This window comes from Trachinotus anak, unplaced genomic scaffold (genome assembly GCF_046630095.1).
Source record: "Trachinotus anak isolate AG129_WGS33_773 ecotype Australia unplaced genomic scaffold, CSIRO_AGI_Tana_v1 ptg000010l, whole genome shotgun sequence".
NCBI lineage: Eukaryota > Metazoa > Chordata > Actinopteri > Carangiformes > Carangidae > Trachinotus > Trachinotus anak.
Genome location: NW_027273861.1, coordinates 17,757,319 through 17,782,453, shown reverse-complemented (window position 1 = coordinate 17,782,453; position 25,135 = coordinate 17,757,319). Strand labels below are relative to the sequence as shown.

Genomic DNA, 25,135 nt, shown 5'->3' with positions numbered 1-25,135 from the left:
GACCCTCATGAACAGTCTAGCCATTCTTTTATTGTCAACAGAATAACAGAGCAAATCAACACAAATAATAATCATAATAACAATAATTAACATTTTTAATGATAGACATTTTAATCTGTAGTGCACTTTAAATCTCCACACGCCTCCATGTTAAAGGCAATCCAAGGACAAACAATCTGCGGAGCTGGGGAGGTTTTTTCAGCGGAGTCGTTTGGTCGCTTTGTTCAGAAACCATGAAGTGAGGAGTTCAGTGTTTCCTTTAAAAGCAGCCTGCTTAAAATGAAAAGACACCGGTGCAGTTTATCTCTTCATTGCTCATCTGTGAGGGCTACAGGGCACGAATATTTATTGCTCTAAGCAGCATCTCATGAAGAGTGTGTTCATGTCATGCGGGGCTGTACAGGATGGTATGTACCCTGGAGCCTAATCCATTAAAAGGTTTATACGTATAAAACCGTATTAGAACAAAATCCTGGGTATAAAAATCTAATTTCTGAAATGTTTGGTTTAACCAGTGGGGGGCAAATTTGTTTTCCCACATCCTTCCTTCTTTTATTAACTATGACATGAACATATATTCACTCTTCCCTAAAAACTCTTGGATCATCCTGTAAAAAGAAGTTACCTAACATTTTTAAAAGCAACACCTCAGGCTGCTGGTTATTTTAACTCACTATAGAAACAGCACTTTTGCACAATTCTGATGAAGCCCTAAATGCAAAGTGAGTCACAAGATTTTTTTTTTTTTTTTTTTTGGAGTTTCAGTCCAGATATGCTTTTAACAAGTGAAAAATGACAACAAAATGTAACTAGATCAGGGGTTCCAAACCCAGGACACCTCAGGTGCGTCATCCTGTTTTTCCAAATTACGCACATTAATCTTGTTAGATACAGGGTACATCTTTGAGCTCACTCACATAAAACAATCTGAGAAGGATTGTTTCATTGAACTGGCCCCAGCTGCATATTAAGCTTACAGACATGTGAGTGGTATCAGTCTTCTCATTGAACTTTGCCAAAAGAGCAAAGAAGTATATTTTCCAAAATGTCAAAATATTCTTTTGAGGGGTCACAAGTGAGAAGCGAGGGGTTAGGAACCACTATGCCAGACTTCTATGATCTGTTGGAGGAGAAACCCCACTTTAATATGAAAGATTTCAGTCCAGAGGTCATTAATGCTTCTGTGGCATGTTAAGAGTAATGGATAATTACAGTTAAACTGAGGATCTAAACCCTTCACAATGTAGTGCAACCCAGGTGACAGGAGCTTCATTAAAGAAACAAGGACAATTCATGGTGAAGATTCTCTAATAATGAGCATCTGAAAAATCCCCAAAGAGAGTGACCATCCCGACTCACCCCTCCAACACATACAGACACGATCAGTGCAATTAACTGGACTCTCTATTATTCCAAAACCTACAATGTTAGAAAACAGGCAAGTGCTGATTAGGCTGGTGCAAACCGTTTGTGCATGGCTGCATGTACAGCAGGTAGACGTGTGTACATACATACTCATACACTCTCTCACACACTCTCTCTCACACACTCTCACTCACACACACACACACACACACACACACACACACACACACACACACACACACACACACACACACACACACACACACACACACACACACACACACACACCCAGCATTCATATTCACACAGCATTTTCTAGCAACCACACACACACAAAGCAGCACAAAGAATGGAGCATTTGTAGTTTCATTAAAAATATTTACAACACTGACTCTGAAACCTCCTCCTGAAGTGCAGTCCTTCTATAAATTCAGCTATCCAATGTAACTCCACCAGCTCTGCCAGTCTAAGTTCATTGGTCCCAGAGGCACATTAGCGTGGCTAAAACAGCTTAAAACATGACAGTAAGGGTCAGGGAGGAGAAGGGATTAATTAAATGTCTTCAGTAATTTAAAATCTAAACAAAAAACTCAAAATAAAGGGCAGGATAGCTTCAGTACAATATCTGCACTGAAAATGAGTCAAATCATAAAACAGATCTAAACTTTTACTTAATATTAGATTTTTTTTTTTTTTTAAATACACCATTTCATTTTAGGTCACGAAAACAAAGTTCAGCTAAGCCAGTAGCCAGTAAAATCACCAGAGTCGAAGCAGTTGCCAGAAGCTGCAATTGTAGGAAGGAGAAATATCAATCCTGGGTACAACAGTCTGAGCAAACATTTGTTTTTCTGATCCACTTAAATGTCAAATATATTTATTTTACCACAGAAGAACTAAGTGTCAAGACATTTAGTGAATCTCAGGCCCTTTTCACACATGTAGCTGTAACAGGTCTGGTGTCAAATATCCCTGTAAGGCAGCACGTTTTGTCATTCACACATAACTTTCTCACACAAAATAGTAGATTTTTTTTCACACAAGCTTTCTGAACTGTGCACGAGTGCAGCACACAATGTGTGTGTTCTTACCTCTCTCACACACCAAAATGTTCGATTTCAAAACATATTTTTGGAGCGGCAATGATTGTCAGATTTTTCAGATTTTCTGATACTGTCACTGGGTGTTGCCAAAATAAATATTTTCTAATCCTACATGCAGGACCTTTCATTTTAATTTAAGGTACAAGGAAAATAAATGAAATTATCATTTTAGGACCAACATTCTGTGGATGAGCAGATGCAAAATTGTGGAGGAAAAGTTTGAATATTTTCAAAATATGAAAACTCAATTCAAATACTGACTGAAATGACTCTTGTTCAAACAGGATGCATTCACAGAGCATTCGCAGCATGTGTGAAAAGAGCTTGGAGAAAAAATGTATGGGTCTCTTTCAGGTCTATTGACATTAAAACAGCTGTTTGCTTCGAGTACTGTCACCCAGGCCTGAGAAGACTGGAACGGAAAGAGAGGTGGTCAGTCCCTACAATCATGGTCGCGTTGTGCTCTTCTTTCTTCTTCTCTTGTCTCTGAGCTTCCTCTGTTACAAGCACTAGGTCCCACCTCCCTCGTCTTCTTGTTCCTCCATGTTTTTGCGTGCCATCCTCTCTCTCCGCTCTGCCAGCCGCTGACATCGAGGACAGTCTTTACCTGACCGGAAGCAGCTGCGATGGTAACATGCATGACACTCTGAAAAGGGAGAAAGAATGCGAAAATAAGGGTCAGTGACATGACAGTTAAAAGCATTTACAGCACAAATGTGTCATCTTAACAGAGGAAGATAACACAGAGAGCCACTCCCAGCTCCTAAACCAAACAATGCAGCAGTGTTCACATAGAAGTCGTAAACCAGTTAAACCAGTTTACTGACAGCAGCAAACACAACAGCCAATCACGATCAGACCTGAGGGAGGAAGGGTGAGGAGGGGAGTATAAAAGGTGCAGGAGTTTAGGACAGCGAGGCAGAAGGCAGGAGGAGGCAGGTATGTGAGAAAGCTGATATCCTGGGACACACACAGACACACACACCCTAAACCTGTTCAGACAGACACAATCCGTTCTTTCAGGGGCCCTTCACAACTCTTCAATCTCTCAACTCATCTGCTTCTAAAGATAGCAGATCCCTATCCCTATCTGTTTCTGTTTCCAAATGCAATGAAAAAAATAAATTTGATGAAATGACAAGCCATTCAAATTCAAAAATAGTGTTTATTTCAAGTTCACATTAAGATGTAGCTTAAATAATATCATGCAGATGTAAAAGCAACTAAAAAGCATAAATAACACATTCATTCTTTCTGACACATGTAGTCATCTCGTATCATAAGACATTCTTCCTTCGACAAAAATCTAAAGAAAAACAAAATGGGTTCAAAACATCCCAGATGAGGCAGCACAACAATAGGCACAATGTTTCCTCTGAGGTGGAGGAAGAGTCCACATCTATCTAAAACACTACTTCTGCTGATTTCAAAGAGACAACAGGGAAATCAGCCTAAGCTAATTTGCAAATTTCCCCACTGTGAGTTGTGTATGACTAGATTAAAAAAAAAACCTCCACAGGCTCTCTGGGGCAACATGTGTAATAGACTACTCTTACGAATATCCAGACTGAAATTCATGACCAAAGCAAGCTGAAATGTAAACATGCATGAGTGAAACACCACTTTGGTATCATCCACCATTTCTAGCGCAAGAAATTATCTTGACTTGGCCGCAATCCATCTGATAGTGACAGGCTGAGGCCAAGTTAAAAACAGTGCAGAGCTCAGAGCCAAAGACAGGAAGCTAAACCAGTGGTGACACACCGACACCTCCAGAATCTAAGCCAAAAGACACCCGGTACCAAATAGCTGCCAAAATATCTTCCCTCCACCAGCTGTGCAAAGCCAAGAAACACCAACACAACCATAGTGCCAGGAACTGAGCGACAAATGGGAGCAGTAGTGGAAAAGTGTGAGAGTCAAACCACCAGACAGTTGAAAGGGTGTGCAAGGTTGAAGGGAGAAATACAAAAGAACTGCAAAATTAATCTGATACTCAGATCGTGATGAAGGGCAAAAACATGTTTAGCATAATGGGAAACATGCTTATTTTTATTCATGCTGATAATTAGATGAGAAAATCAATACCACTGTCTATCTATGTGTCTGCTAAATATGACGCTACAGCTAGAAGGAAGCCACTGCACCCAGCCAACAGATAGTCTGACCCAAGACCCGCCACAAACTGTAATTCATTTTTTACAAGTTCTAAGCAAACAAGATAAAACATGTGAATTAGTGAGCTTTAAGGTTACTGGCAGGCAGATATTGTTACCATCAGTGAAAGCCAGCCTAGCTCCGCCCCTTTTCTAAGCAACAAAGTCAATAAGCATATTTCCCAAAACGTTCCTTTAATGTTACTTAACACCTATAACATTTGTTTATTTGATATTGTAAACATTGCTGTCAGGTTGATTGTAAAGGCAAAAAAAGTCTAAATATTCACACTTGTCAATGTAGTTGTAATTGTGCAGCCCTGCAAGACAGTATTTGAAGTCTACAGTATCGAGGATAAAAAATAAAACCATGTAAAACAAGAGGGAACTGTAACCTCTTTAAACCTAAAACAACTATAGACTTTTGCTTTATACGCCTTCAGCTAACTGTTACCAACAATCAGTCATCAGTATCTGGACACATACAATTTACAGTCCATCAAATATTAACCTTTTAGCTATCTCGTGTACTGTAACTTGGCTGATTACATTGCAGGAGACAGGATGTCTTACCCTTCGTAGTTTGAGTATGTCTTAGCTTTTTATTGCTCTTACTCTTGTCCTTCGCCTCTCTCACTACAATCATCTGTGTCATTTGTCTCTCCACCCTCTGTGTTGCTGTCCTTTTCTATTCCTTCCCTTGTCTTCCTGCCTTTGGTTACTCTCCTGGCTCTGCGGGTTTTGCGACCTCTCCAGTTAGTCTGGGTTATGACGGTTGATTCTTTTTCGCCTTCCTCCTCAGTTTCTACCTCTCTTTTCCCATCACTTTCCCCACTTTTATCCTCCTCTCTCCTGCTTTTCCCTCTGGAAAAAATACCTGACAGCTGATGAGGCCTTAGCTTTCTAGGTTTTAGATTTTTCTCTCCTTTTTCTGCACCAGATTCAGATTTTACCGTTTCAGCTGCGTCCATTTTGGCTTTATCTTGCATGTCATTATTCTCCTCAACCTCCCACTTGGTTTTCTCCTTCTCTTCAGTTACTGTTGGTTTCTCCAAAAACTGATTTTCAGACTCTTCCACTTTCACTTCTGTTTTCCCTTCACATTCCAGCTCTGTTTTTGAGAAACTCTTCGATAGACTCAGTAACCGTGAAACCTTCCGATGTCCCTTCCTCTCTTGTCCTACTTCATCTAAACTCTCCATACTGCTGCATGTTTCACTGTCACTGTCACATCTGTCTCCTTTTGAGATGCTCTTCTTTAGTCTGTCTATTTGAAGAACTTTCAACAAATTTACTTTTTCCTTTTTTGCATGCGTATCTCTCCCTTCCTTTTTCTTTTCTCTCCTTTTGCTAGATTCCTCCCCACGATCATTTCCTTGCAGCTCTCTCTCTTCCTCCCTTTCTGACTCTGTCCTACCTGTCATCTCATGCTCCCCTTCATTGTCTTTACTCCTGGAGAAAACTTTAACCAGCTTTCCAGGAGCGAAAGCTTGGAATATTCCTCCTCTTTCCTGTTTCTCTTCTGTTGTATCCCTTTGCTCTTCCCCCATCTGTCCCCCCTCTTCTTGCTCTCCACTCTGATCCCCCTCTAGCTCTAAATCCTCTTCCCCTCCCTCCCCCTCTTTCCTGTCTCGGGAGAGAGCCCTTGCCAGGCTACGAGGTTTGGAGATCTTCCAGTCTCTCCAGGAAATTGGAATGATGGGGCGGGGGGAGGGGGCTCTGGAGCCGCCCAGGCCTGCCACCAGCAGAGAGGGCTCACCTTCGCAGCGTTGGCACTTGTTCAGCTGGAAGGGGAAGATGATGTCTTTGTCGTTGCCACAGAACTCGCACACAAAACCCTTCGCCTGGCACAGCTGGAGAGGATCGAAGCAAAGGTGACAGAAAAGCCACACACTGGATTAAGATCAAATGGGTTTTCGAAATATCTGGTTATTTACTGATTTCAGCTCCTGATGTGACTGATCTCTTCCCTGAAAGTGTAAAATCACTGTGACAAATCTCTCCAAAGTAGATGGTTATCTTACCACACAGCCAGCTACGTGCATGGTACCAAGTTTAAGCAGCTCTTTCATTCGGGGAGCCAGTTCCCCGTTGCGCACAGCAGTGAGGTCATTGAGGGAGAACAGGTGAAGGTCCTCGGTCAGGTGACCTGGGAGGCTGTCAAACTGTTCCAGCACCCTGAGACACACACACACACACAGACACACACAGACACACACACAGACACACACAGACACACACAGACACACACAATGGTGATGCCCGTGTTAACAGGGAGCGTAATTTTGTGAGATATCAAAAGTATTGTGAAATTTAAGAACATGCACAAACAGATTTCTTACTCTTTGGCAAAACGACAGGTCTTGAAGAGATTTTTCATGTGAAACAGCTGCACCCTCAAAACCTAAACAATAAAATTGAATAAGAAATATCTGGTTACTTCAACAGACAATGACAACAAAAACACTATTGTAACTATTGTGTGAAACATAAGGATAAGGCCAGGAACAGCACCTATAGAACATCTTTTTCATTTCAGCGTCCATGTTAAAAACATGCTGTGTCACATGATCTCGCCTATTTTTAACGCATGACGCACGTGTCTCCCAGCAAAAATCAACAGGGAAAAGACCTGTTGACAGTCATTTTGACATCATACCAGCAATATTACACAAAGCTGACACCTTCCACTGTAGTCTCTATGTCTAGGCTGAATCTGAATATGTCATAGGCATGAAAAAATATAAATATATTTTTTAACCATTTTAGAGCATTCAGAAATGAATTTATAATGAAGAGAAATCCAACATTAAAGTATCCTGCAAATGTAGAGAGATAGAGTTGGCAGTAGAAGCCAGTGTGAACACACACATTTTTGCACAGCCGCAACGCACATGCCACACATCCAGTGTGTTCCCTGCGTAAGGAACAAAAAGACAGCTTCAATCATCTGTGCTGATAAAGGACTGAGCAAGCATCAAATGTACTGCATGGTTTAGACAGTCTCGTACTACTGCTGGCCACAGAGCAGCAACCCTGAAGCAATTAGTCTTTTTTTAGCATCATCTTCATGGTAGTTGTTATTGGCATGAATGGCTCTATTCATTCTGATTTTACGCCCAGATAATTTGAGCAGTAAAATCAGTCACAAGTTTGCTATTATACAATTAGGAAAATTCATGCTCAGCAAACAGCATCAACATTTTTTTGGTGGATGGTGCCTATTTAAATTACACAATTTTATCAGCTGATTTTTAAAAACAATTGAAACTCACTATTGGTGGTGGGATTCCCACTACAGTCACTGTTAAAAACAAACACAAACACACACAAACACACACAGCCAAAATTTGCAACCATCTGGCCAATGCCTGTATATGTTGCCTGTATACTCACCCTGACAGCCTCAAGAGCTTTGATCTTCTTGTACAGGCTGCTGTTGATGTCATTGGGGTTGAACAGTGGGTCTCCAGCGATCTTGCTCAGCAAGTCCCGGGCAAAGTTGCTGACATAGTACTTGCTGAAGTCCCACTTCCTCAGCACTCGGCCTGGAACCACCGCCTGGGAGTTCTCATGACAGCACTGGCAGAAGTAACGGCCAAGGTATTCACAATAACGAAGTCGCTTAATATAGTCTGAGGGGGGCCAGGCAGCAGAAACACAAGCAAGGTAGAGGTAAGAATTTGCAATGGACACATGTTTGAGTACAAAAAGTAAAAATATCTCTACATAAAGGGAAATACCACATTTTAGGCCTGCTGATCAAATTGGAAAGAGACTATTTTTAAGTTTTACAGTTGTACTTTCTGTTCATGAAATGATATTAAAAACAACTGAAAACTGTAAATGTAAACAAAATTTCAATGCTTTGATACAGTTTGAATGGAAACATGCTCAAATGTATGTTAAAACTTAAATCCCTTGTAAAGATTTCAAGAACAGCAAAAACATTTAATTTCTGGTTGTACAGAGGGATTTCTGGGACTGCTGATCACACCTGGGTCGATGCGGGTGCCACAGCCAGCACAGCGGTAGTTCTGTTTAGCCACAACTATCTTCCTCCTGACAGAGAAAGACAACATGTAAGCAAAATATATTTTGTAGGACAAAGAGCCAGGACAAAGGACTAACCTTTATTAAGGGGAATATGAATTATTATGAATTAATGCACACATGTGGCCAATAGAATTAAAGGCCAATTAGATCACTATTTGTGTACACGAACAGTTTTCTGACAAAACCACAAAGACAGCTGGAAGCAGCTTACTTGGAAAACTAAACATATTTCAGAGCTCACAACATTTCACATTACAGTCACTGTGTCTCCACTCAGTTATTATGATAGGTGTGCCATAATGAGATGAAGCCTGCAGTCTTGTGATCAGTTCTGAACCAGAAAAATCCTTTTAAATCCTGCCCAGCCTATTCTGTTGTAATTTGCAGCTCATTATCAAATACTTCTAATTATTTAGTCTCCCCTCACAGACACAGACACTAATTATTATTCAGAGTGTCTGTGAGGGGAGTTGACACCTAATGTGGACTCACTTGGGGGCAGGGTGAATGTTGAAGATGATCTGCGGTCGAGGCGGTGCCCACTCAAGGTTGCCACGGACTCGGATTCTCAATTTGTAGATGTCTGCATGTTCACCGTCATCAGGTGAGATTGGCAGAGAGTCAGGAATGGGCAGCAGCTGGGAGACAGCAAAAAAGAATTGTATGTGTTCAGTTTGTCGTCCTCCTGACTTCTCTAGATCAGTTATTGCAAGTTGAGTGCCATGTGCGGAGAGCTGAATTCTGCTATTCTGCCAATTACTTTACAGTATGTAAACAAAATGTTGTACCTTCTGTGGAGCGTCCTGTTCTGGGACCAGCCAGTCAAGCTCCGAGGCTGCAGGAAGCTGCATGCCCTCAAACTGTCTGAGCAAACCCATGGCTACTGACTCAGCAGAGTTAGACTGGAGGAAGGATGGAGATCTGGAAACAGACAAAAGAGATAATCAATTTTAAAAATGCTTCAGTTTGTTCTGTTTTCATCGAATCCACAGAACCAACATAAAATCCCAAATGTGGATTATATTACCACCAAAAATGGAAAACGGTTAACTTTCTAAATGAAATTACCTTGGGAAAGTCATGATTTTGTTTTTTCCCCAATGTGTGATTTTTTTCTGTGGGTAAATCAAGTAACAATTATATGGATTATGAGAAATAAGAGTATAAAGGATTTAGTGTCTATTTTACTTACATGGACTCTGAGCTGAGAAATGACCTGGTGCTGGAGCTCACACTGCGCTTTATGTCTGCATCTGGAAGAACAGTAAAAAATAACAGAGACTTGAACACTTAGGAGCAGAGACAGGTACAAGGATGAGAAAATGCTTTTATCCACCAGCCACAGAGACTAGAAAATTATTATTAGTTATGCAATAAATTCCAAATTTTGTGACATTCAGAGTGAAGTTGTCAAATGATCGATATTTTATTTGAATAAAAATATACCAGCAGTTGGCTGGTGGACGGTGTTAAATTCTCATCACAGGTGTAGGGGACCATTTGCCACAGCTAAGCACTGTTCAATGTTGTGAGAAGAAATGACTTAAGAGAGATGAGATCAGGGATACAAATGTAAGACAAATCCAGGAAGTCAATTTCCTTTTCCATACTTGAATGGAATTCCCTGAAAAACCACAATAACATCTAATTAAGTTCAGGCATATTTAATTATATATTTTAACAGGTAGCATATAGGAAAGCCAAAGAGATTCAAAAGTAGAGTAGAGATAAAACTCCACAACCAACATGTGAAGCAAAGACATGAAGCAGTAGAGGTTTGGCAGAACAGGAGACCACCTGTGTGGATTGTTGTATAATTACAGCAGCTTCTGTCTATCAGAGGATCAACATTTGCTCACATAAAACACTGGTTAGGTTCACAGCTGTCACACAGCAGTAAAGAATTGAATAAGCAAGTTAGTCCTCAGAAGGAATCAACAAATAGCTTTTGTTGTTCATGTGCAGACTTATTTTCAATTGGAATTATTAAAAAAAAAATAAAATAAAATAATAATAATAATAATAATAATCTGGTTTTAGTTTCATAGGCACTAATCCGATTGGCCTAAATGGTGAGTGAAGATCATCTGACCACATAATAATTCTTTGGCCTAATTTGTACAGGGGGGTTGGGAAGATTGTTGGCTACAAACTGATACTACTGTACAGGCACAGGGAGATTTTCATCTGGCATGTTAACATGGTGATTGACTTTCAGTAATTCTGTGTCCAGAGAAGTGAGGTGCAATTGCAGCACAATTAGAAAGGGTGTGAGATTAGGAGGAATATTTCATCACTGGCATTAGGCAAGATTAATTCATTAATCTGTTTATCATTCCCATATGTGTTGTACTCTAAATCAAAACTGCCATTGGCAAATACTGTATACGCCATGACGTCTAAATAAGATTTGCTTAAAAGAACATTTTAGAAAGTGCTGGTCCTTCTGATTAGGTTGAGGACTCAGGGAATACTGACTAAATCAAGTACCAATATATCTTGATCAAACATCTCCATATCAATAATATGACATTCTTTTAGTGATGACTAAGGCTATTCTCAGAAAATTAATTCATTTGATAACCAAAGAGTTACCAAAGAGTAATCACACTTATCATTTCAAGTTTTGTTTAGTCATTTTGATTATGATTAAGTTACTAAATTTAGGTTAAATGAAGTTATTTTGATTAAGGGATTCAATCAAGTATAAATCATTTGGGAATATCAGTATCAATTGAGGCATTCAATAAACAATAAAAAATAATCCTTGAGGCTGTTCAATAAACAGCCTACTATGAACACAAAAATATATCACTTAATGCAGACCAAAAAAAACATATATTTTAATTAATAACACGATAATACCATAGCCAAAATCCTTAGCAACATCTGGTCTTCTCCTTTATCATAATGTGATATTATACTGACATATGTATTTTCCAACTCTAATAATGTTCATAGTGAGTTTCAGACAACACCACCTTTGTGCTTTCAATAAAAAAAATCATTGAATCATTTTGCCACACCCCACAAAAGAAACAACTTGTACTGGATTGACTTCAAACTTTAAAAAGGAACGACAAAGTAGAAAGATGTATGTGATAGCAATCACACCTCATTCTCACTGGGACCACTTTGGAGATAATGAATAATGGGGTGGTTTGATGGATGAATAGATGGATGGTTTGATGGATAAATAAGTGAATAAATCCTGTAGTTGCAGTCACCACAAAATGCAACTTGTTAGCTCATCAATCTCCTCCCATGAACCTCCCTGAACTCTGACATGCACAGGCACATTTGTCCTCCTGCACCACCAAAAGCCTGGAGCAACAAGCACCATCACAAACAGCCAAGTGCGCAATTCAGCAGATGCGAGGAGGCAGCTGGCTCAACTCCAAACTGAAAACTTACAACATTCTCCACCCTACTATCGAGTTTTATTTGGAGCCTACTGAAGAACCAAATAGGAGAATAAACTTTTTAATCTGAATAACACGACCACTTAAGTCCAATAGCTGCTGTGAGTCTTTTAACTGCTGAACATTATTAACTCAAAGGACAATAACTAATTATTGACAGCTGATTACCTGCCCCATAAAGGGTGTAATAGCTTTGATTTGATGTATCTATTTTATTTATCAACACAATCCTACTGAGCCAACATGCACTAAAACTAAACATGTAAATCAAAAACCTAAGAGAAGTAGGGAAAAATTACAACTTAAAGCTGGACAGGACAGGAATTTCTAAAAAATATGAATGAAAATATAAAATTTTATATATATGTGAAATATCTGAAAAATACATGCTTGGGGTTTTGGGGTTGACACTGTAAATGTACAGAGAGTTTTTTGGACAGACTCAATCAGTAGGACTAAAAAAAGATGAAAAATCAGTTGTAAACTGGGACTGGCAAACATTGTGCTTTACGCCACACCCAGTGTAACAGGAGGAATTAAAGACAGAAATTTTCAGTTTGGAGAGAAGCCATCAGCTTCCTCTCAGAGGAGCACCGCCTCAGTAAACAGTCAGTATGTATCTGTGGAGCCTCGCCCACCCGTCCAGCCTGCAGATACCTGAGAAGAGGGAGGCGAGTGACAGGGAGAGGCCGTTCTGAGACACCGCCAGCAGGGACTGACCCTCACAGCCATCTGAGAGACAGAAACTAACACTCAGCACAAACATCACCACACACACAAACAGTTTTAACACTCCACAGAGCTGTGTGTCAGTGTCACAGGCAAAATGTACTGTACAGTATTCTGCACTGATACTGTACATGTGGAAGTCATGCAGTTATACAGCTCCAAGATACAACACTTATGTATATGCATACTGCAGTACTGAGAGGTGAAGTTACACACAATCACAGTGAAACAGAAAGTACAAGCACACATAAAATCCCACAACCCATGTTAATAGAATCAAAGAATTACATGTTCTAATACTTATGTATGTTAGTGATTAGGGTCTTGTGACTACTATTTGTAACACATAACAGTAACAGGCATCTGCTCCCCTAACTCAGAAGAAAATGTTTCAGAATGACTGCCTGGAATACAGAAGAGGCTTTCCAACACCAGTCACACCCTTTCAATCTAGTGACCATAAAAATCCTAGATTTATCAACTCCATGACTGTCCTGTCTGTATAAATAGCCACACTGATAAAATCATTTTACTGTCACAGACACTACAGACTTTGTACTCAGACAACCATGTTTATAGGCCATGGTAAAACATGGCATGCTTTGTGAGTAATATGAAGACAGTGGGTCGATGAGGTTACAACTGGAACAGAATGCAAATTCATTCACACAGACAGATAATGCATTCTTATGGATTTTTGATTAAAAATTGAAAATATTTTGTAAATATTTTGGTTAAAGTTCAAATTTGTAGCTGTAGACTGTTCATGCTCAAGTGAAAAGATGCTAACTGAACTGACATATGCATGAAATGTGCAGTTATATAGCTGGATTGAAGAAGTTCACACGGTCATACTGATTTAGCAGCTGTGACAGTTAAGACCACAAATAAATGTGATTTTATGTTTTTTTATATGCCCCCCCCCTCCGTGATAGGCTTCCCTGGTGCTCCCTCATTCCCTGTCTCTACCTCTTAGTTCACATTCCTCCACCTCCTCAGCTGAACCAGAGTCAGACAGGCCCTGGTAGGAGTCCTGAGAGCTCCTTCTGGAGCCTCCGCTGTCAGTGGAGTGAAAAACTGTTGGAGAGGAAGAAGACAAGAGACAAAACAAAGAAAAAGGCAAATTAACAACAGAAATCAACAGTAGCAGATAACAAGTATACAATATACAGTATATTCTATGATGCCAGTGAGGCTATTTATTGAGCCAGAAGGAAAGATTTTAGACTGAGACATATAAATCATGTTGAATACATCTACACACCCCACTATTAATGCTGACTTACTGTGATGAGAGGTCGTGCAGGGCGGCAGGCGGCTGCGACGTATCTGCTGCCTGCGCAGGCGAATCTTCTGCTTGAGCTGCTGAATTTCACAGTCGCTATCTCCCTCCTCCTCGCCCTCTTCCTCCTGACGCCGCAGGTTGTACTTCATCAGCTCAATGGCTGCAATGAGGGACTCTGAAATGCTGAAATGAGCATTCTCCTACAGAACACAGAAAATTAGAAATCAGCCAAGGGAGAAGACTAACTTCATTGTTTCAACTGTCTAACAGTGATTTCAACTTAAAGACTGTACTTTTCCAAACCTTTATTTCAAACAGGATTTGAAATTTAGTATTGAGTTCTTCTAATTAAACCTGCATTTTTAAAGCACTTGCATAAAAAGGGCATACAAACAGAGTTTGACTAAATCAATGATTGACCCACTGACTGAACAATTAGCACCACCACCAGACGTAAATAGTCATTAGTTCAAATGGACCAAGCCCTGACCTTTTCAAGGTCTGCACAGCTGCCAAAGTCCTGCTCTGACAAGTAGCTGATGAGGCTCTGGCCCTCCGACGGCTTCCTGAACATCCCATCTGACACATTGCTGTACTGGGACCCATCTGAAGCACCCAAAACATACACAACCAAACACACAACAAACACCATTACAATTATGCACATAAGAGATTCAGTGTTGGAATTTTAATGTAATCTGTTTTAGCTTTCAAGATAAATGTTTGGTTTTTATACATAGGTATGAACTTAACAACATTAAATATTCCAAGCTCAAAAAAAAAACAATGTCACGAGAGCAGGATATCTTTTCATCTAAACAATAAACTCTGTAATGCACCAAGTCTTGTAAGATGAACTTCACGATAAATGTTGTGGCCAGTAAAACATTTTATACTCACAAACACACTTATTAACTTTTCTCTGACCTTCCTGCTCATGATCCAGAGTGTCATGTTAATGGATGTGCTGACACACTTACCACATTCACATACAGGAACTAATTTTTTTCCAAGAAACAGTCATGTCAGCTTTCCTGTCCAGCTTCCTCCTGTATTTAGGTTTGCAGTGGACTTTCTTTGGCTCACATCTGACTTAAACTTTAAACAATCACTAAATATATATATATATATATAAATAAATTTATGATTAATTAATTAATTTATGATGTAAAGCACTTTTTGATTTTTATCTGTGAAAGGTGCTATATAAATTAATTTTACTAAATAAGAGCATGTTCTCTGTGACAAACAAAGACATTTTTATCTATATTTATGACTGTAATTTCAGATTTTTTAATTTAAATGCATAAGTAATTCAAATATGTAATCCTTGTTTCAACTTTGTTGTGACAAGAACAACGGAGTTGAAACATGAATATATGTCAAATGCAGAAAAAGTGCAACAGTAGCCAAAAAATGAACTGTAAAAAGCACATGATTAGGTATTACAAACAGAACATCCGAAAACTTACGAGACTCCATGTAGAGAGAACTGGGGGTGCTGGAATCACTGCACTGAGTTGAGAAGGGGCTATAGTCCTTCATACAGCAGTCATCGCCTGCCGATTCTAAAAGACAAACAGTCCATGTTAGCTGCCTCTTACCCCCTAAAAGCCAGAGTCAATAAAATTGATAACGAATTCTTAAAAACTGATGGGAGCATGCATCATTTATACACAGAGCAGGGAAAGCAACTGGTTAAACAATGCTTTTATTGTGTCATCGTTTTTGTGTCAAACAATCAATAAAATCAATGGATGTGGTTCATTTTATTGCATGCAGAAACACATAGAAACACATATGGCTGCTGACTGTTGACCCTTATCAGTGTCAGTATAATGAGAGTCAGTGTGTATAATTTAATCAGGGATGCACAGATTTAGTGTTCCCCTGCTAACAAAAATTTCTAAGTGGTACAGAAGTGATACACGTCTATGCAAAAGCTGGTACACAATAGTGACCCAATTACTATTTTTATTAAAGAAAGTTTAACTTTAATTAAATTATAGTGTACAGCAATTACATTCTTTGTAACTACCTCATGTACATACAGCAAATACAGGAAAGCTCCTGCTAATTAATCTTTGACATGTAAACATTAATTGTTCCATTACAGTATTAGGAAAGATTCTCAATGTCAATGCCAGTACACCATCAGGACATTGGCATAAAGCATAACTGTAACAGAAGGAACACTTGAACACAACATGATACTTTCATCAAAACCCTAATAAGTCATGAAAAGTGTGTGCATGAATAACACAATGAAAGTGATCATTCATGGCTTTAGTCACATCAATTTGACCTGAATAAAACAAACAACCAAAACAAAAACAGTGAAAAAAAAAACCTGTACAACCAAATACATAAATTATGAACCTGAAGGTAAAACTGAAAATGAGAGGGATGGAGAGAGTTCATCACCATGCAGAGAAAAATAAAAAGAAGGGTGGGAGGGATCAAGAGATGGAGTACAGTGAAACTGCACTGCCAACCTGCTACTGGATCTTCTATTATTATGGTGATTTTTCGGGGGGCCCCTCCTTCGCACAAACAGCAGAAATAGACACGAGAGATAGAGCAGAAAGAGAGAGAGTCACCTCAAGCCAAGAAGGGGAAACAGTGAGCAACGAGAGCAGAGATGTTAATAAGCGTCAGACAGGAAGTGTGCACCTTCAGAGAGAGAATGTGGCCTGAGCACATCTTACACAGTTATAAATGAACACACACTACACAGTGTCCTACGACAGTGTAACTCAATCTAAACCTCACCCTCATTTAACTCAGACAGTGTGCAAAAAAAAGGAACACAGAGGAATAGAATAGATGTTTCTATCACCTGCAGAAAGCTAAAGGCTCATTCTAAAACAGTTTTATCCTTCATGCTTACTTGACTTTATTGAAAAAAATCAATAATAGTAATATTAATAAATACAGTTGCTTGTCAACCACACTTAGATTTCAATTCAACCTTTCTAATTCAGGACAACATAACTAACATACAAGCAGATGGTGGGTAGCCTGCCTGTTGTCAAATGAGTCACCTTCAAGTTTACTTACCATTCCTGAGTTTCTGATTGACCCCTGTGTCGGAAAAGGAGCGGGTGTGTCCTCGGGACCCACGGCCTGGCCCCCTCTGGCCCTCTGAAAAAGATGAGCGTCTGGGTGGGGGCAGAGCCTGGGAACTCTGTTCCAGGGACTGGTCCAGGTTTTCACCCTGCTCACTACTGCGGGTGGAGCTTTGGGAGTCACGGCGACTGCGTTGCCCCAGGTTACCAATAGCCAGGTATTCTGGACCATCATCATAGTCGCCATCACCAGAGTCTCCAGTCTCTGGCTGAAGGGAGTTGGGAGTGGGAGACTCTGTTAGGGAGATAGAAGGGACCGAGACGGGGACAGGAGGGGGAGTCACATTCCACTCGCTCTCCCCTGGCCTGGACACACACACCCAGGGAGCTCCCAGGCTGCCGGCTGAAGAGGTAGTGTCTGCAACACAACATGTAGATGAGGTGAGGGGGGTGAAGAAGCATGCTTTTACAACAAAATTTTCCTAAAAAGAAATACCTACGGTCACATGTAGAATGGACAAGGGTTATCTTATACATTAAGTTTGTTTTTAATGCAAAGCAACAATAATATACAAATATACTTAGGAGAACCAGTCCAAGCTGGTTTCATCCATTTTAGTGAGCCAGTTCAGGACATTGAGGTTTAAGAGGCTTTATCAACAAATTCTTCAATAACTAACCTTGTTCACAAACAATCAGGCCTCTGTATGGTTAAGTCAGTCAGTCTATTCACATACAAACTGTAGTCCATTCATAGATGCCCTGACAGCACCCCCTGTATCTGTCCACATACCGATTACAGAATAGTGACCATTTTCTCATTTGCTTCACTCATTGCGCAACCTCAAAAACTGTCATTTCACAATCCTGGTTTTCTTTGGTGAGATCGTTCACTGAAAATCATTTTGTGGGACTCTCACTAAATTTCTTTTCCTAAAAATGACCACAAACCCATATGTGGTCAAAAATTGTAACAACAAAGTTCATGACCCAAAGCATGCTCCATGTCAATATATCATTGATCGCTCACCTTCTTGTGGTGACACACATCTGCCACTTGAGATATCAACATGTCAACTGTCTGCCTACATTTAATTGGGCCAAAGAACTAACAATACGAATCTGCCAGTCAGCCTACACATAAAAAAAAAACACACAACATGAACCCCCACCAACCCTGAAAAATTCAGCTTTTCCTCACTTGTGCTGTTGCTGATTAGGGATCCGACTCCCGTAGTGTTCCCGGATTTGTGGCTGGTGGCGACTGCTTCTCGCAGAGAGCAGTTGGATGTGGTGAGTCTGCGGTTTAGAGATTCTCCTCGGGGGGCTGAGTCACGGTTCCTCCAGGTCCCACTGGCCCCAGGCAACACACAAAGGCTCTGGCTCTTCAACAGACCCAGACATGGCGGGCCCTTCAGAGGGGATAGCTGGTGGGTGAAAAGGGAATAAGAAATTCAAGGCAATGTCCTAGGTCTTCTTCTTGAAACAACCTTATTTTGAAGTCATCATCATTATGGCACAGCAATTACAAAAAAACTACATTCAACAAATGGATAAAGGATGAACAACAAAATAATGGGGTATAAGATTAAAAAAAAAAAAAAAAAAAAGCAGAGAGACATTATTAAAGCACAGCTCAAGCATTTAAGTCATTTCACCAGACCCACCCCAACAGTGTCTACTTGGGCTAGCAGTTTGGGGTTGTTCTGCTCCACAGCTTCCAGACACTGAAACATGGCGGTCACGTGGGGCTCACTCAGCAGAAAGGCATCATCTGAAAGACAAGAGAGATACAAGGAGAGAAAAACAGAGAAGGAGAGAAGATATGGAGAGCAATACATTGTAAGGCATAAGTGAAGACACAAAAAAGAGAAAATGAAACAGAGAAGTTCATACAGAAGTACAGGGATAGACACAAAGGGAATTGGAGAACAGAAATTGATTTTCACGATTACTTTCTTACTTAAGTTTACAGTGCACACAAATTCTTATATATGAAACTGGACAACTCACCATTATAGTATTTACGTGTATGTCCCAGATGCCTGAGCAGAGGCCGAAGCTGAGCCGACAGTTTGTGAACCTGTAAGCTGTGAAGCAGCCAGCGCTCGGCCTTGTAGCTCTCACCAGCACTCTGCATCCCGCTGCTCAGTACCGGCTCCAGGTGACTGAACTGAGGATGGACAGAGAGGCAGAGAGAGAGGAAAATGTGAAGTAGATCTGTGAGGGAAGTGGTTATAAAATGCTTTTCATTTCAGTATAAAGAACATATATTAATACTTCTTTACTACACTGAAACTAGTGATATGTAAACTCTTCATCTGTTTTGTTTTTGTTGTCTACCCTGATAAATAAACCACATAGCAGCCAGTAACATGGTATCATCTTCACTGGGTTTTCGGTGGTTGACATCAAACCACATCTTCTGTTTACTCCAAACATACTGCTGTTTGTGTGTAGCCCAGTTAAGTCTGGCAGTTGGTATGACACTCAATCTGTTTGCGTGTGTTCACCACACTAAAAGTACATTTTTTTAAAGAGGTTTTTTAATATCGCATAGAATGCAGTTCAATATCTTCCTCACTGTCATGTCAAAGAATGAAAGCTGGGACAATCTACGATTATTTGTTGTAGGAATTTATTGACATTTATCTGACATTTCTTTCAGTTCTTCCCACCTGTATTTAACAGTTAACTATAGTTCATTTTATTTAAAATTTTTGTCTCAACATATTTTTTAAATAACCTCCTTTTTGAGGTGACTAACTCATTGCTTTTGAAGACTTTACAAGAGATACCAGCAGATACCCTGGGTTAAGATAGGACTGACATGGTGTGTTGTAGATGATTGGCTTGACACTCTGAACAGAGAGAGCAATGAGTGGAGTGAGGAGTGAGAGAAACATATCAGCACAAAACTAGGAGAGTGCAGACAAGATATCAACAACAAATCGTCACATGATGATTGCATCATGGCTGAGTGAGCTGTAAGCCCTGCTGGACAGTAACAGACATAAAGAAGATTAGATTCCAACGACTCCAAGTCTGTCTGCTGCTGCACAATATTGTCAACACTTGACAAAGAGGACTGGAGATGAAGAATGACTTCATAACACAACAACTTAGGTAATCCAGGAAGTGTAGTGACTTTGCTGAGGTCATCTTCTCACCGCATCTAAAACTGCACAGCTTTACACAAGCAGGAATTATTGTTTCTTGTCCTGCAGGCAGACAGGTTCGAAATTCAATGTCTACTTTCACTGTCCAACAAGCAAAGCAAAAGACAATTTATTAGCTAAATGAGGATTCGTCTCCTGCCACAGTGGTTGGTTGGGAAAACCAAAAAAATGCCACTGCTAAAATATGAAAAAAATCACCAGCTTATTCCCTCCTAGAAGAGTTATACTCTGTGGAAATCAGAGTGAGTAAAAATGCATGGGTAGACATCACTCGTTGTCTGTGAAAATGAATTACAGAACCGAAACACATAAGCTCCTCTTCTGCAGTAAACATGGAACCTGAAAAGTTCTCATAATTTTCCAACGCTGTATTAGGCTTTGAAACAAACCAAGATGACTCATGATTAGGAGATAAATAAAACTACTGTGTGAAAAACAGATGGAAATCAAAGACAGATGCCCACATAGTAACTTCTTAAAAATAGGAACTGACTGCTCATCACTGTCAGCATTACAAGGTTTTTTCCCTTTAACAGCAATGTCATTTGCAATGCTAATTATGCATTTCTAATTTTCCCCTGCTCACTTTTTCCATCCTCAAGTTTGATGTCTTATCAGTATAGTCTCATCTCTAATACAATTGCTACACATTGACTTTTATTTCTCAGTTGGTGTGAATCATCTTAAGATTAAGGGTAGTGTAGAATACATTTTGTTTCACATTATCACATTTTTTGAGGGACATGATGAAAACTGTACAACAAATAAAGTTCACAACCTGAAAGCCAAAGGTCAGTCTACCTAACAATGTTAAATGAGATTTAACAACTAACAATTGAAATCTGTATTTTTTTTAAAACTGTCTAGAGCAACTTTGAGATCTGTGTCCCAACTAAACTCAAAAATATTTAAATGCCACCCTGCGTGTGGCTGGCAGTGACCATACCTGTTCAACATGCGAGGCAAGGTGAGGGCTGATATAGCGAACACACCACACAAAGGGCCAGTAGTCTCTCTGCTTGTAGTATACCTGCAACACAAAACCAGTGGTTAGCGTGGCCCACATACAAAGAAGAGGAGCATCAATAAACACAATAAACCATCGTGGGGGGGAAGAGTGTCCCAAATTTCAATATTTTTCCCTGGATTTTGGGAGGTCAACTGATAATGAAAGGAAACACCTGTCTCTTAACATAAAAATCTGTTGCACACATTCCTGACAATGTGTTGGTGAGTGAGAAACTTCCCTGTTACATAATTTCTAATGATGTGAAGGTCTTCAATGTTTTTTCTGCAACTTTCCCACTAAAATGGGAACATTATGTGGCATAGGTAAAGTCTACATTTACTGGTAATGTAACTGAAGTGTAAACCCAGTAGGTTGTCAATGACATTTGCCAATGGCATGTATTGCCTTGTCCCTTCACACCCAAGTACAATGTGATGTCAGAAGTGTGACACAGGCAATCTGGAAACACTGAGCCAACCACTGCTGCAGTTTGTAGTCTGATGGTGGGGTATATACAAAACAGGGTTATGGGACACAGCCAGACTCAATAACCCCTATGTTCAATCACAGATCATATCACGACAACACTGTTTCTGTTGGCCAACCATGCAGATTCACAGGTTAAAGTGCAACAAAAGTTGACCAGAGCTAACACTGAAAGTGTTCAGCAGTTTTTTTAGTTTACAGATTACACAAAAAACAAATGATTACAAAAGGGAGAGTTGTATCAGTCAGATCTCCTGACCTGCTCATTCTTCAGTCCATGGCTGAGGATGTTATTCATGTCCTTGTGGAGCCGCTGCAGGCCCCCATAGCGTGACCACACATTGGGGTTGTTGGTGGACACAAGACCCTCCACTGTGGTCTTCAGACTGGACAGCAGTTTCCAGTGCTCCCTCCTGGTAGCAGGAAGGAGTGAGGCAGGAAGTTTAGGAATGAGGAACAGGGTAAAGAAGCGCTTGTGTTAGCTGTGTTGTGGCTTGAATTATTACTCACAAGAACAAAAACCTCTCCCAAAATTGAAAACTGCTTGTTCAGCAGTTAAGTTACGAAAACTTTACTCAATAACTACCTGGAAGTTCAAAACATGAATAAATGTGCTAACAATATTACCACCTCCTTTCCTACATAGACAGATACATAAATATTGGCATTAATTCCCGTAACAAGAGGTCTGAGATTCTGGGCTTGCAATGTGCAATTCCAGGGTGTTAAACCTTATCTTGAGGATGCAGCTAAGGAAAGCTGTTGCTCAGAGAGTGTCAGATACAGAACTAAAAGGTTAAAGGTCACACTCTCTAACAGGTCATTAAGTGCGTGCTCATATCCAGGAGTTCCTCTTTTTCCACCTGAGGTAAGCAGTAAAGCTGAAAGCCAGAAGGTACCAACAACCTAGAGTGCATAATTTAAATGGCCATCTCGTGCTTTTGTTTTTATCATTTAATGTCCTTAAATGCATTATAAAGACGCAACAATCAGCCCTAAAACACGTCACTAGGTTGTAGTTGAAAACATTTGAAGGGCCAAAGTTAAATCCAGGACAATTAATGTATTTTCTTTCCCTAAAATACCAAAAATGATATCTAAGACAAAGACAGTGTAAATACACAAAAAAATGGCTATGAAACCAGAGAATGGCGCACTTATGAAAACAACGCTTTTTTTGTAAAGCTGCAGTGCTGAGCAGATCAAATGCCATCATGTAACATGGAGAGGGGGAGTTTGAATGTTAGAGAACATTCTCCACATATTGAAGAGCATGATATATTTATGCAACAACAGAGGTTTGTTTGTTGTGTTGTGTTGTGTTGTGTTGTGTTGTGTTGTGTTGTGTTGTGTTGTGTTGGATATTAAGGAGTAAATTTCACAAGGCTCAAAGAGGTTGTTGAGGTTAAAGATTAACCTCACAACTCTCTGTTTTGTTTGGGCATGTTTGTGTTTATAGGAGAGTGTGTGTGTGTGTGTGTGTGTGTGTGTGTGTTTGTTTGTCTCAAGGGTCAAGTGAGATTTGTTTATACAATCTGATCTTTAATTCTTGGAAAAACGAAGATGATTTCAAGGTGTTCATGATGTACCCTGCTCATCCAGGGGTGAAATACAACTAAATACATTTACTAAGTATAGATTTGAAGTACTTCACATTTCAGAGAGATTAGTTGTATTTTTTCCTCAACTACATTTATCTGACAGCAGGATGTACTAGTTACTTTTCAGATGAACATAAATAAGAAAAACATAAAGAAAAACACGATCATCTTATAAAATACAGCACAATGTTAAAGGGAAGCTCAGTGGTTTCTAACTTTTTTGGCTTGTGTACCTATGTTGTCCTATTAAGACAAGTATTTCTACGTTAAATAATCAAACTACTGAAATGAAAACAATAACTACACTATATTTGCACAGTTACGAGTGAAAGGACGTTAAATTAGGCTCCTGTTACAGCACACCGGGTTAAATCTTAGTGAACTTGTGCAGCATTTACTCACGACGCTCCTCCAAAACACATGAAAACTAATCGTAATGTCAACACAATATTGTCAACAGCCTGAAATAAAACAAGCAGTCCAGCTCGCTTATTCTATTAGTAAAACCCCAGTCGTTGCCTGATAACGTCTGTAACTAATGTGTGAAAATAACTCCGCACAGCACACGCAGCGACAGCTAAGAGCTAGAAAATGTCAACTTGATTTGACAGCTAGCTAGTTAGCTCTTAGCACAACCTAGCTAAGGGGGAGCTCGCAGTTAACTATTAGCTAGTCAGTGCCTCAGCTGTTAAAACAATGTTGCTTTGACGCTACGAAAACTTTCACACAGGACTACTCAGTCAAACACTTGACCTTTTGGATTTGACAGGTTGCAGAACTCATGATGCTGTCTCAAAGCTGTCAAACCCTGACATGTCAGGTTATCTTAGCCTAGCATCGCTGCTAGTTTACAAACCAGCGTCAGTACTCCTCCACTGCTACTCCGCAGATTTAGTGTCTCAACTCAAGTGAGTTTCCGGACCTTTTGGTCGTCTTGAAATAACTAGACAGTGGGTTCTCGGTGATACAGTCTCTAGTTTTCTTGTTTATGTCACCACGGTCACTCTTAGCCCGGCTACCCGGCTATAGCCAGCCCAGCCCAGACTGTCACTCACCTGCGCTCCTCCGCCTCTCCCTCCTCCGTGATCTCCATGTCCTCCGGGAGGAACAGAGCTCCGTACAAAGCTGCCAGCTTCAGCGATATTTTCTCCCGCCTTCCTTGGTACAACGGAGTTTTTATCAGCGGTTGCAGGGTTGCTCTTGACAGAGTCACCCGGATCACCAGTCTTCCGCCATGTCTGCTCCTGCTCGTCCCGAGCCGTGGATCAAAACAGTGGAGGCCGCATGACCGCTCTCATCGGCGAGTGGGCGGGGGGTGTTGTCCTCTGCTCTGCCCACTTTTTAACCATCGTCGCGCTTTTACTCAAAATAACCTCAGAGTTCATTCTCTTCCGCTGTTGAGCCTGCGGATTAGCTGTGCTTTCTGCGAGGCATGAGGCATGTCAAGTGAATTATCGAAACCTTTGAGGTGGCTGGTGAAGAAAGAGCGACAGGGCCGCAGAATAACCTTTGGCCAATGCTTCCGCCTGCTGGTACAAGTTGGCTTTGTAACTATGACTGCTGTCTCACTGCCATGTTGGAGTTGACAATCGATTAATATGCAGAGGAAAAGATACTCTGATACTTTACTTACATAAACCATAGACATAAAGGTACCAATACAAAAAAAGTCTGCA

General features: G+C 40.2%; 1 protein-coding gene across 3 annotated transcripts; it reads right to left on the bottom strand.

Moving 5' to 3' along the window:
- Positions 1–10: 10 nt before the first annotated feature.
- On the bottom strand, positions 11–25,135 carry rubcn (rubicon autophagy regulator). Of its 3 annotated transcripts, none has more exons than XM_071488041.1 (22): positions 24,515–25,135; positions 22,118–22,271; positions 21,310–21,393; positions 19,198–19,357; positions 18,852–18,958; positions 18,386–18,611; positions 17,177–17,602; positions 15,589–15,684; positions 14,607–14,722; positions 14,118–14,316; positions 13,801–13,908; positions 12,760–12,834; positions 9,873–9,933; positions 9,469–9,601; positions 9,173–9,318; positions 8,622–8,686; positions 8,021–8,259; positions 6,967–7,028; positions 6,649–6,802; positions 6,384–6,477; positions 1,650–3,114; positions 11–1,554 (listed from the first exon to the last, which is right to left on the bottom strand). In XM_071488041.1, exons 1-21 carry the CDS (start codon positions 24,550–24,552, stop codon positions 2,978–2,980), a joined length of 2,880 nt encoding a protein of 959 aa, XP_071344142.1. In that variant the 5' UTR covers positions 24,553–25,135; the 3' UTR covers positions 11–1,554; positions 1,650–2,977. The 3 variants fall into 3 exon arrangements, with proteins under 3 accessions (XP_071344142.1, XP_071344141.1, XP_071344143.1); XM_071488040.1 differs by having other exon boundaries at positions 11–1,550; positions 1,652–3,114; XM_071488042.1 differs by lacking the exon at positions 12,760–12,834 and having other exon boundaries at positions 11–1,550; positions 1,652–3,114; positions 24,515–25,134.

Coding starts and splice junctions, on each gene's coding strand:
- rubcn (XM_071488041.1), bottom strand. CDS start 24,552: ATGGAGATCACGGAGGAGGGAGAGGCGGAGGAGCGCAG. Junction 6,803..6,966: donor ACCTGTCGTTTTGCCAAAGA/GTAAGAAATCTG, acceptor TGTGTGTCTCAG/GGTGCTGGAACAGTTTGACA. Junction 3,115..6,383: donor CAAGTGCCAACGCTGCGAAG/GTGAGCCCTCTC, acceptor CTCCCTTTTCAG/AGTGTCATGCATGTTACCAT.